General features: G+C 36.4%; 1 protein-coding gene across 1 annotated transcript in view; it reads right to left on the reverse strand.

Annotated features, from left to right (window-relative positions):
* Positions 1–13: 13 nt before the first annotated feature.
* Positions 14–12,407, reverse strand: part of BCKDHB (branched chain keto acid dehydrogenase E1, beta polypeptide) — a 65,261-nt gene continuing 52,867 nt past the window's right edge. The window contains exons 4-7 of the mRNA XM_008584014.1: positions 5,120–5,253; positions 4,734–4,889; positions 2,297–2,431; positions 14–124 (exon numbers count right to left, since the gene is read on the reverse strand). Coding sequence (XP_008582236.1) covers positions 14–124; positions 2,297–2,431; positions 4,734–4,889; positions 5,120–5,253 — 536 coding nt within the window. The remainder of the gene's footprint in view (positions 125–2,296; positions 2,432–4,733; positions 4,890–5,119; positions 5,254–12,407) is intronic.

A 12,407-nucleotide genomic window follows, 5' to 3' on the forward strand; every position in this document is an offset into this window, starting at 1 on the left:
CATGAGGAGGCCCCTACTGCTGCTGGAGGCTGTTGCTGCTGCTGCTAGTATCCCCGGGACCTTCCAAGAGGCCACCAACACCACCAGGCCCGTAAGCTGCTGGACCTGAAAGCTGCTGCTGCTGCTGCTGAGAACGGAGTTCATGTCATTTGCCAACAGCTCCCGGGATCTTTCCCAATTACGTAGCATGGACCCACGTGTGAGGGGTCTGGTGAGTCCGCCTGGCATATAAGGGGTTTGTGACCCACTTTGCACAATGGGTTTGAAGGGTCTGAGCCCTAGCCCTGACAATACAAATAGAAACTTAATACAACTGAAATAATGAAACATTTTGGCTTTAGTTATGATTTGCCTTACTCGACAGTGTAAAATGACACAACCACTTTAAAAAAAACTCTTCAGCAGATTCTTAGAAAGTTAAACCTATATCTACCCTGTAATTCACCAATTCCCATTCCTAGATGTTTATTGCCCAAAAGAAATGAAAACATATGTCCATAAAAACACTTAGACAAGGATGTCTCTAACAGCCTTGTGCAAAATAGGCAAAAACTGAAAACAGCAACGAACATTATTTGTTTATCAACATGGGAATGAATAAACTGAAACAGAAGCCCGCTTGCATGGGCCATGGATAAACTGTGATCTATTCATACAATAAATATTCATATAATGGAATGCTATTTATTCAACAACACTGAACATGCCTCAGGTTTTCAGATGTTCTTTTCCCCACAGCAGAGAAGCATTTCCAGGTTAATTCGTTAGCAGGCTGGCTTCAGAAATGCAGTTGCAAAATACTAATGCTTTTCACAAGACATTAGCTTGGTGAAGAGAGAGACTTATCTTGTAAGTAGTTATTACTAATTATTACTAAGTACAGTTGGCCCTCCATATCCATGGGTTTGTATCCATGGATTCAACCAACTGCAGATCAAACATATTCAGGGAAAAAAAAAAAAAGAATCTCATCTGTACTGAACATGTAGAGACTTTTTTCTTGTCATTATTCCCTAAATACAGTAAAACTATTTACATAGCAATTGCACTGTATTAGGTATTATAGGTAATCTAAACACGATTTAAAGTATACTGAAGGATGTGCATAGGTTATATGCAAATACTATAACATTTTATATCAGGGACTTGAGCATCCATAGATTTTGCTATCTGTGGTAGGTTCTGGAACCAATCTACAGATATCAAGGGACCACAGTAATAACAATGAACATAAATATTCATACAATGAATGAATCAGCAATGAAAAAGGAATAAACTACTGATAAAAGCAACATGAATGAATCTCAAAATCATTAGGTTGAGCAAAAGAAGGCAAATATAAAAATATATATATACTATATATACTACATGATTCTACTTATATGAAGCCCAAAAACACGTACAATTACTCTGACAGCAATCAGAAGGTGACTGAGTTCGGGGTAGGGAGAATGGATTGGCAGGGAAGAGGCAGGAAGGAGCCTCTAAAAGTGATTAAAGTGTTCTGTGTCTTGTTTTGCATAGTGGTTACATGGATGTATAAGGGTTATCAAAAACATATAGGGTTGAAATAAGAAAATATGAAGAAGAAAAAAGTCTGTACATGTTCAGTACAGATGCAATTGAACAAAATTGAATACTTAATACCTGTGTATTTTCTTGTCTGTAAATTATATCACAATAAACATACATGTTTTTAAACTTAACTGAGGTAAATAGTCATTTGTGATTTGCCAAAGCAATGTTTCTTAAATTCAAAATAAAACATACTTTAGAAAAACAAATCATTTGATATTTAAAATTTCCATCACAGCTGAGAAATAAGCCATCAATGTGTGTTTATAGAATTAAGATTCTGAGCTAACAGAAGGGTGACCAAACATCTCAGTTTGCCTTAGGCCAGTGTTAACAATTGTTAACAGTGCCTACTTCACTACCAAAAGTATTCTAATTTTGATGAAGACCTTTAAGATCACTTTAGCTAAAAGGGAACTTAGCTATTATTTAGTACAATGAGCTCATTCACTTTTTCACTCAACCCACATTTGCTAAGCAACTATTATATACCCAAACATACTCCCTTTGTTCTTGCTACCACTTGCATTGCTTCTTTGTTTCCACAATCAAAATATAAAATAGCTAGATGGATTTTCCCTAAACATAAAATTTACACCTGAGAACAAACTAGATACAGAAGAAATCAATCAGAACTTTTATCTACAAGAAAAATATAAATCAAGCTTATGAAAAAAAAAATACTCAAGCTGTGAAAAACAACGTATGTAAAGATATTCACAAATATAAAATAAAGGAAACCTTTACCTGCTGCCCTGTAAAGTATTTTAGGTTCAAAAAATATACAAGGATTTTTATCCTCTATGCATGACAAAAGAAGTCCTTTGGCCTGGAAAGGGCTTCTGGGTACAACCACCTGCAAAAACAGATTTTTTAAGAGACAATTTTAGTAAAAATGTATCCCAGTAAACTCACAGATAGAAAGGGTTTATATTTAAACAACAATTGTTATTAATTAAAAATAGAAATCTGATACTTATTTTTAGTCTACTTGCCATTTATTATAAAACTTATATATTGTCCAAAAAAAATTCCTTTTGTTCAACAAATATTTATCAGATGCCTACAATGTTCTGATAACTAAGACATAGCTCTTCTCTCAAGATACTGTTCTTCTCATAAAATATTGCTCATCTCTAAACTTATGTATATAAAAAATAAAAGGAATCTGCAAAGAGCATTCATCAAAGGAAAAAAAGTAAAATTGTCAATATCTACCTGTATTTACCTTTACATAAAGAAATCTCTTCTACTAATATTCTGCTGCTGCTTTCAAAGTGCATGCAACTCTCTTATCTCATTTTAACACACCAAAATCTCCTTTTCCATAAAAAAATATAGTCTTCATGTTATAAGTAGAAAAAAAATCCACTGAATTTTATGATCCAGGCACTACACTGCCCAGTTATGGCAGAGGAAATAGAAAAGTGTGGGTACTCCACACTTCCATTTGACAGGAAGGGCTCCAGCACCTTCTTGAGAATGAGGGTGATTATGAGGAAGATACGACAGCAGAAGTACATGTGTTAATGTGGCCACACACTTTATGTAGACTAATTCACCTACTGTTCATACAACTCCATGAGGTAGCTATTATTTTCCCCATTTTAAAAATAGAAAACAAGCTTAAAGAGAGATCAAGGTTCTTGCGCAAGAGATTGGTGTGACCTTGCCCAAGTTTCCATTGGCTTGCAAGACTAGGTAGTCTCACCCAATTCTGACACCAAAGCTGAGCTCTATGCCATGTTGCATCAAATCACAAACTTGTAATTAATGTTTAATCATTGCAAAATAACTATATAAAACAAGTATTACATTGGAAGAGTTATCATTAAAATAAACCCAAATTTACCAAAAAGGCTTAAATAAGATTCCTTGGAGCAAACTACATTTGACTTTCAAAGTCATTTTATACCATTTTTATTGAGGATCTTTATTTAAAAAATAAAATAACAGAACTAATCTCACTATTTTATTTCCTGTAACAGACTTCTGACACATTAATAACCATATAACACAATGGCCTTATCTTGTATTCCTACTTTTTAGTTTCTCTATATCTGCTTTCTTCATATTTTTATCTTTATATATTCATATATTTACTTTGTATATTTACTTTTATTCTTTATGTATATTTTCATTTGGGGGAAAAAAGAGAAAGAGAGGGGAAAGCGAAGGTGGAGGACTGCAAGAAAAGGTCTGTTCTTAACAACACTGGGTAATGTTATAAACATTAAATGTGAATCAATGGTCGGCTCAAGCACAAAAATAACTGTTGCCTCAGCTGGTAGGTTCGACAGAAGCTAGAGTATGTTGGAAAATCATGCAACCTCTACTCAACTAAGAAAAACCTTCTGATTTTGATCTGGTAAAAAAAAAAATAAAAATTAAGAATAAAACATAGACACATGTTCACAACGAATTCATGTTGTCAAAAAGCAAACATACACGTGGACTGACATATCTGTGAGTTTCTATGAAGATTCTCTGGAAAGCTCTTCAGTAAATAGAAAAGATGATAATGTAAAAAATTAAGACATAAAATACTCAAAATATTTTTCTCAAAAGACCTAAGCTATTGTGAAAGGCAGGCTATAAAAGGGAAATGCTTCAAAATTGTTTGAGTGTTATTTTACCCTAAACTGGGAAAAACACATCTAGGTAACAGTCTCCTCTCAGTTTATTTTAAAAGTTAGAAATGTTCATTCCCCATACTTGCCAGCCAAACAAAAAAAAAAAGAAAGAAAGAAAGAAATGGACTAAAGCAAAAGTCCTATCCTTCTGACTTTGAGGTAAATATGGACTAAATACTAGATTTATTAAAATCACCCCAGCATCAGTGAAGAAAGACCCATTAGAAAGAAACATAGAGCTTTGAAAGAAGGGGAAGATAAACCAACTATGTTGTCAAATCTTATTCTTTGAAGTCTACGAAGTTAATTAATGCCGGCATGAAGCCCGTGCTGCTTTAAGAAGAATATTCTATAAAACTGGGCACTGGACAGTTGATTTAAAAGAAATGCTTGCTCTTTCTTAAATACAATTAAGTTCACATGAATTTCAAAAATCCTGGGTTTTTTTCCTCTAGTTAATATTAACAGATTTAACCAAATGAAAACATCAAATGGAGATCAAATAAAGGATATAAATGAGAATACCTTGATTCCTGGGCAATGGGCAAAAAAAGCTTCGGGACTCTGAGAATGATAGAGAGCCCCATGGCCAACACAGCCCCAAGGGGACCGGATAGTGAGGCTTCCACAGTTAAAAAGATCCCCAGAGCGATAGCGATACTTGGCAGCCTCATTAACAATCTGAGGGGTAGAAAAGGAGAAGAGACGTCACCATGAGTCCTTCCTTCCAAATTCATTTTCTTAAACCATTACATTAAACCTTTAAATATATGCCCATAAGAAAATGAAAAACAGAATACAGTAGCATAAAACATTCCTAAGATGGGGGTGAGAGGGTGGAGGCAATACTTCAATACTTCATGGAATTAGCCTTAGAAATGCTTATTTATAGTAAAATATGATGCACTTACCTGATCAAAAGCAGGGAAAATATAATCTGCAAACTGAATTTCTGCAATGGCAGTAGCACCAGTGACTGCAATTCCAATTCCAAATCCAACAATTCCTTGTTCACATAATGGGGTATTAAAAACTCTATCTTTTCCTTAAAAAAAAAAAAAAAAAAAAAAGGAAGAAATGTAATCTTAATATGGCAGATGAGAGTAATGTACTGCACAATACATCTGAAAATTCACTAAATTAATAATGATGGGATGGAGAATTAAAGAACAGATGGAGGGAATAAAAAATAAATAGTATGATGCTGATTTAAATGCAATCAGTAATTATATTAACTGTAAGTAATCTAAATGTTCCAATTAAAAGAAAGACTGTCACACTGAGATAAAAAAAAGCAGAACCCAACTACTTAAAAGAAAACACAAACTATCAAGATTAAGAAAAACTGTAAGCAAAAAGAAGGAAAAAAATATACAAAGAAAATTTTAACAAAAAGAAAGTTGATGTCACTATATTAAAGGAAAAGGTGTTACCAGAGATAAAAAGGGAAAATTTATTCTGTTATAGGATTCAATTCACAAAGGAGAAATAACAATTCTAAATTTAAACTCATCTAACAAGGGGCTCCAAGTAAATGGGGAAAATTAACACAACTAAAAGGAGAAAAGGGCAAAATTACAATTTACTGGGAGGTTTTCGATGTACCAGTCTTAGTAACTGACAGAAAAGGCATGCCCTGAAAAAGGGTAAAAAATGTAGACTTGAACATGATTAGTAAACATGATCTGACACACACAGGACACTGCACCCAACAGCTAAGAACACAAATTCTTTTCAAGTAAACAGAAAACATTCACAGTAACTGACCATACAAGTGTACTTCAAAAAGTACATGGAATGATTTGGTTATCTTTCAATTCTATTTTTCCACAAACTTTTTGAAGTACCCTTGTATACTAGGCTATAAATCCAATCTCAACAAATTTCAAAGGATTAAAATCACACAGAGTATATTCCCTGACCATAGTGGAATTAAGTTACAAATCAATAAAATAAAAGTTAATTTGAAAATCCTTATGCTAGAAAAACTTTTTAAAAATATGTCTAAATAACCCACAGCTCAAAGAAGAAATTAATTATAATGGAAGACAGAAAGAATTTTGAACTGAATGATAATGAAAAACCTATGTATCACAACTTACTGAAGTTCTGAAGGTAATGGCAGAGTTACCTTTTACAGACTAACCCTTTCACAGCTAATGATTATAAACTCTGGGCAAAATATAATAATACTTAAAAGCATTGGATGATCAAAAACAGGCATAAACTTAAAGGGACTTGACCCTTGAAAGATGAGAAGCTCAGTGGATGAGCATGACATTTATAAGGCTTTTCCCTTGAGGGGATACCCCAGTCTGTTAGGTTAGAATTCAAACAAACAGACTCAGTCTTATCGCCCTGAGGCATCAGACAATGGAATCAAGGGCTGCCAGTGGCTGGAAACTGAGGTACTAAATACCTAAAAGAAGGGTACCACATGGGGATGCCCCTAAATCTGTACATAAACTGCTCAATTCCTTGGCTGACCCCTGTTCCTGCAAAACACTCCAAAAGCCCAGCAGGAAATAATCTCTGGAAGGCCAAAGAGCTGAGAAGAGATTTCAGCTACGCTCACTAAAAGGAGACAGAATGCTGGAATTTAAGACTATTTAAATTAGAAAGCTTGATAAACACTTTAGGTTTTTGCTGAGATTTAAATATGTCCCACAAATTTCATGTGTTGGAAATTTCTTCCCCCAAATCATATGTTGATTGGAGGTGAGGCTTTTGGGAGATAATTAGGATTAGACAAGGTCATCTGGGTAGGGCCCCCATGATGGAACTGGTGGCTTTATAACAACAGGAAGAGAGACTTGAGCTGACAGACTTGCTCCTGCTCTCTCTCTCCATGTGATGTCCAAATCATATGTTGATTGGAGGTGAGGCTTTTGGGAGATAATTAGGATTAGACAAGGTCATCTGGGTAGGGCCCCCATGATGGAACTGGTGGCTTTGTAACAACAGGAAGAGAGACTTGAGCTGACAGACTTGCTCCTGCTCTCTCTCTCCATGTGATGCCTTTCACCATGTTATGACTCAGCAAGAAGGCACTCACCAAATGTAGCACCTCAACCTTGGACTTCCCAGCCCCCAGAACTGTGACCTAAATAAACTTCTTTTCTGTATAAATTATCCAGTTTGTAGTATTCTGTTATAGCAACACAAAATGGACTAAGACAGCTTTCCATGAAAACCACAGGGTACAATTTTATTAGCATACAGCTCAATTCTCACTTGAAATTTCACCACCTCTTGGAATTTCCTAAAAAATTCTAATTCAGGGGCTTTGGTGGACACAAACAATGGCCACGGTCTGGCCAGGTAACCAATAGTTTTGGGACAGATCTGATATTTGTATTTCATTTTTCTAATCCAGAGATACTAGTTCTTCTTGATGCATAGAATTCACTTTCAGCTCAATTCTTCCCTTTGAATATAAACCATAAATAAGGGCAGGTGTTGAGAAATCCCAACTAGACACATCCTATACTGTGCAACTCTAAAAGCAGCTGCAAAAACTTAAAGCATGATTCATACTCATCATGATCTGTGACTATCTTTTGAAATGGTGACCTCTGTTCCTCATCAATTCCCTATTGGACTGTGAGTAGCCTGATAATTTTTAAAATCTATGATTCCATTGAACTAACAACAATTCAGTGGTGTAGAATAAACATAAATTCCAGCTGCCTCCCACGTTATCCACATCCTGTAATACCTGAACCACCTTAACCAAACAAGCAGCATTCTTACTTATACTTTGCTGCTTCAGGTTCATGGGATTCAGACATGAGGGTTCTTCCAAAAGTTCATGGAAAGATTCGTACAATCTTTTAATTCTATTTTTCTGCACTTTTTTTGAAGTATTCTCATTATTTTCACCTCAGTAAAAATTTATAGCCTTTTTTGCTGCTAGAAAGCAGGAAAGTTGAGTTTCTGAAACCTCTCTCCAAAACACTTTGGTTTGAGGAAACAGCTTAACAAATCTGTCCAACAACTTTCCATGATCTAGCAGAAAGTGCTTCAACATGAAGTAAATGTTAAAAACCTATTTCTATTTTCTCCCAGATACTAATTGAAGGCAAGAGCACAAATAAAATGCACAATATTGATGAATTCCTCTATCTCAAAATGCAATTAATCTGATATAATGTTCATGTACACAGCATCCTGATAGATGAATTAATGCATACGGTGAATGTTCCATGAGGCAAGACAGACCAGGGTTTAAGTGTTATTTCCACAAATTACTAAACTCTGTAATGCTCCATTTCTTATCTGTAACTGAAGAGTCATGATACTGAAGAGCCTAAAATAATTTATACATTTATTCAACAAATATTTATAAGGTATTTAATACTGTATGGATACTTTTCTAAGTGCTAAGGATAAAAGCAGCAAATAAAACAAAAATTCATATCCTCATGAAGCTTACATTTAGTCAGTGAAAACAGACAATAAAAACAAAATAAATGAATAAACTATACAGTGTTTTAGAAGATGACAAGTGCTGGGCCGGCCCAGTGGCGCACTGGATAGTGCGCCGCTTGGGAAGCGCGGCGGCGCTCCCGCCGAGGGTTCGGATCCCACATACAGACCGGTTCCCGCTCACTGGCTGAGCGAGGCGCGGGAGCAACGCCGAGGCTTGCGATCCCGTCGCCGGTCCCCGGTCCGGTACGGGGGCAACACTGAGGGTTGCGATCCGTTGCCGGACACGGAAAAAAGACAAAAAAAAAAAGACAAGAAGATGACAAGTGCTATGGAGAACAGTAAAGCAGGGAGGGGAGGTGGAACTACTGTGATTTTAAATAGGGAGATCAGGAAGGCCCCACTGAGAGGTGCATTGAAGCAAAGAGTTGAAAGAAATGAGGATGTGTACCATGCATATATCCAAGGAAATAAATCTTCTGGGCAGAGGGTGACCAGCAAGTGTAAAGGCCTTGTGGTAAGATCACGTTTAGCACATCAGAGGAAAGGTACTTGGTCTGGAGTCAAATAAACAGTGGTAGGAGATAAAGTCAAAAAGTTAAAAGGATGGGATGAGGAGGCAGCACAAGTCAGGCAGGACCTGTAGGTCATTGTAAATGCTCTGACTTTTACTGTGAGAATGAGTCAGAAAGCAGGTAAGTGAGAGAAGCAGGAAATCATCCAGCAAAGTCATGCCATTCTCCAAGATGCATTTCAGCAGGATCCCTCTGGCTGGTATTTTGTGAATAGACTGTATAGCAAGGGGGGACACAGCAAGACTGATTACAGGATACTACAATAATCCCAGTAAGAGATGATGATACATATTAACAGAGAAGGTGTGAGACTGCGTATATTCTAAAGATAGAACCAAAAGGATTTGCTGATAAAATAGATGTGACTGGGAGTCAGAGAAATGCTAAGGATGATTCAAAGTCTTTTGGCCTGGGTAACCTGAGGACAGCATTGCCAGTAACTAAGAAAAAGAAAACTATGAAGAAGCATGTTGGGATGAGAGATCAGGAACTCAGTTTTGGAGACATTTACTTTGAGATGCCTTCAGGCATTCAAGTACAGGTATCATGTAGACCGTTACATACACGAGCTGTAAATCTTCAGCATAAAGATGGCATTTTCATAAAATGGGATGGGATATGATTATTTAGTAAATTTAAATGGGTATATAAAGAAAAAAGAAGAGATCAGAAAGTGTTTCCAGGAAGACAAGGATCAACTTGTGTCACATGCTGCTATTAGAAAGTGAGATGGGGGCTGAGAATTTTATCATTGGTGACCTTGAAATAACAGTTTGTGCCAAATAGGAGGGAAAGAGAAAACAAAAGCTTAATTGCTGCAACTTCGAGAGAATGAGGCTGCTCACTAGGAGAGCACGTGCTGATAACACCACAGTTAAGGGTTCAGATCCCTTACAGGCCAGCCTAAAGTATGAAATAGTCATGCTAGAAAACAGAAGATTGAATGGATCAGAACTTGCAGCATGATGTCAGGCAACATGAGTGGCCCCTGGAGGTCACTAGTCTTGAACTTAAAGTGAGACCAGCTGGCATGATGTTTTTGCTCCAGCAACATTTAGCTCAGAGATTTAGGATTTAGACAGAGACAGATTTAACTAGAATTAGATTTAACCAAGCATACTGACATGGAATTTAAGCTGGGTATAAAAGGAAGAAAGGTCATCAGAGAAGTGAGAGACAGTGACAGGGTGGTGAAATCCATGGATTTTAACAACCAACAAGGTCAAAAGATTGTTGGAGTGGAGGGACTAAAGCAGTGAGCTGGAGAGGTTCGAGGTGGTGATCAGAGTTGGGGATGTTTCAAATCAAGATCCTGAAGAGACTGCAGTTACTGGTAATGACAAGGGTATGACTGTAAGAATGACAGGCCAAGGTAGGATGGAAAACAAGATCATCAGGGGAGAGAAAGATAAGAAACTGAGAAGCCAGAGTATTAGGAAAACCATCCATGTGCACACTGACAGTAGTGCTAGAGAGAGTGACAGTGAGCCAGGCAAGGAAAAAGGAGAACTGGCCTCAGGTCAGTGTATAACAAGGAAGGATAGTATTAGTGCTTAGCACTTTGCTGGCACACTTAAAGTATTTAATAGATGTTTATTTTGAAAGGATAAATTAGATAATGGGAGCTAAGTTTCTTTTAATTTTGAAATCAACTTCATAATTCTTTTTCTACTTTCTGAGATGACTAAACTCAACTTCTTGATATTTGGAACCAAATTTCTCAAGTTCGGTACTATTAAGCAGTATGTATGTGATAATATAATAATCTCACAGACTTCACCCTTTAGCTCAGGTAGTACATAAAATAAATATCACTGAAATACACAATGGCTTAAAACATTCATCCAAATGATGACTAAAACATAGCGTTAGTTGTCAGATTCCCATGCCAGCCAATCATACAGCATCCCCACCCCCACCCCCCAAAAAGGTAGGGTTAGTGGAAATACATATCTTTCAAAGGCAGCTGAAGTCTACAATGACGGCATAAGTTCCTGATGCTCAAAGACAGTTGAAAGTGCTGCAAACCAAGCTCAACAAATGTTTAATTAATTAAGTGATTAATGGCTTTGACTTCATATGAAGGGAAAAACCATGCATACTCTGCAACAGTTCCTCATTGACCAACAGCTCTGACTGGCTCAGAAAGAAAAGTAAATCTATCTGAATTACTTCTTTTGAAACCTTTGATAACTGAATAAAATTAAATTAACATTTCAGATAAACTTATTGCTATCAATAGTACAGATAACTAGAATAAAAGAAAAATATATACAACATGCCATTTTCTTATATTTTGCTACTCCCGCTTAAATTTTAGGCTATATCTTTTTATAATTCTATGATTCCCCAAGTCAATGAAAATATGTACAGAATGCCAGATGGTTAGCTGTTTGTATATTTGTCCTGTCAATTTCTCACTTGCTGAAGATCATGCATAAAGTCATACCACCATTTTCTAATAGTGTTTTTCTTTTGTAAAGGGAACATGATTAAGAAGTTCTACATCACTGGCAGTATAACGTCTATTAAAGACATTGTCCACTACATAACGCCAAACATCAAAACAAAACCAGCAGTTACTTCCTTTGCCAAAGAATTAGAGATGAGCGGAACTGAGTCCACCAGTGAACCCTGTTCCCTATCCAACATTTAGCTACAATTGCACCAAAAACAATGAAAAGAGGGCAAAGAAACAACAATTAGGAAAAAGCAGCAACCACAGGATAATGTGACAGCTTACTACCTCCTGGCAGGTTAAGGAAGTCACTAAGTATTTCCCTCTCACCTGTCCCCAGACATTTTTCAGAACCTATAAGTAGTTTTAGAGTTTTACTTGTGAACAAAGTGGCCCTGAAAGTTATTAAATCTACCAGGAGTAGAATACTACCTCCTGGCAGGTTAAGGAAGTCACCAAGTATTTCCCTCTCACCTGTCCCTAGACATTTTTCAGAACCTATAAGTACTTTTAGAGTTTTACTTGTGAACAAAGTGGCCCTGAAAGTTATTAAATCTACCAGGAGTAGAATTAAATTTTTCTTTTTCCCATAAAAATTTCTGAAGACTTAAAACTGCCCATCTCTAAGCAACTTGTATTTTCTCAATATCCAGATTTGAAGAGGTCAGAATATCCTTCCAGAAAACAATCAACTCCATTGGGAAACAGCTCGAGTCTCAGATTCCCCAAGCAGAAAGA

This window comes from Galeopterus variegatus, unplaced genomic scaffold (assembly GCF_000696425.1).
Source record: "Galeopterus variegatus unplaced genomic scaffold, G_variegatus-3.0.2 Scaffold3127, whole genome shotgun sequence".
In the NCBI taxonomy this organism is placed as follows: Eukaryota; Metazoa; Chordata; class Mammalia; order Dermoptera; family Cynocephalidae; genus Galeopterus; species Galeopterus variegatus.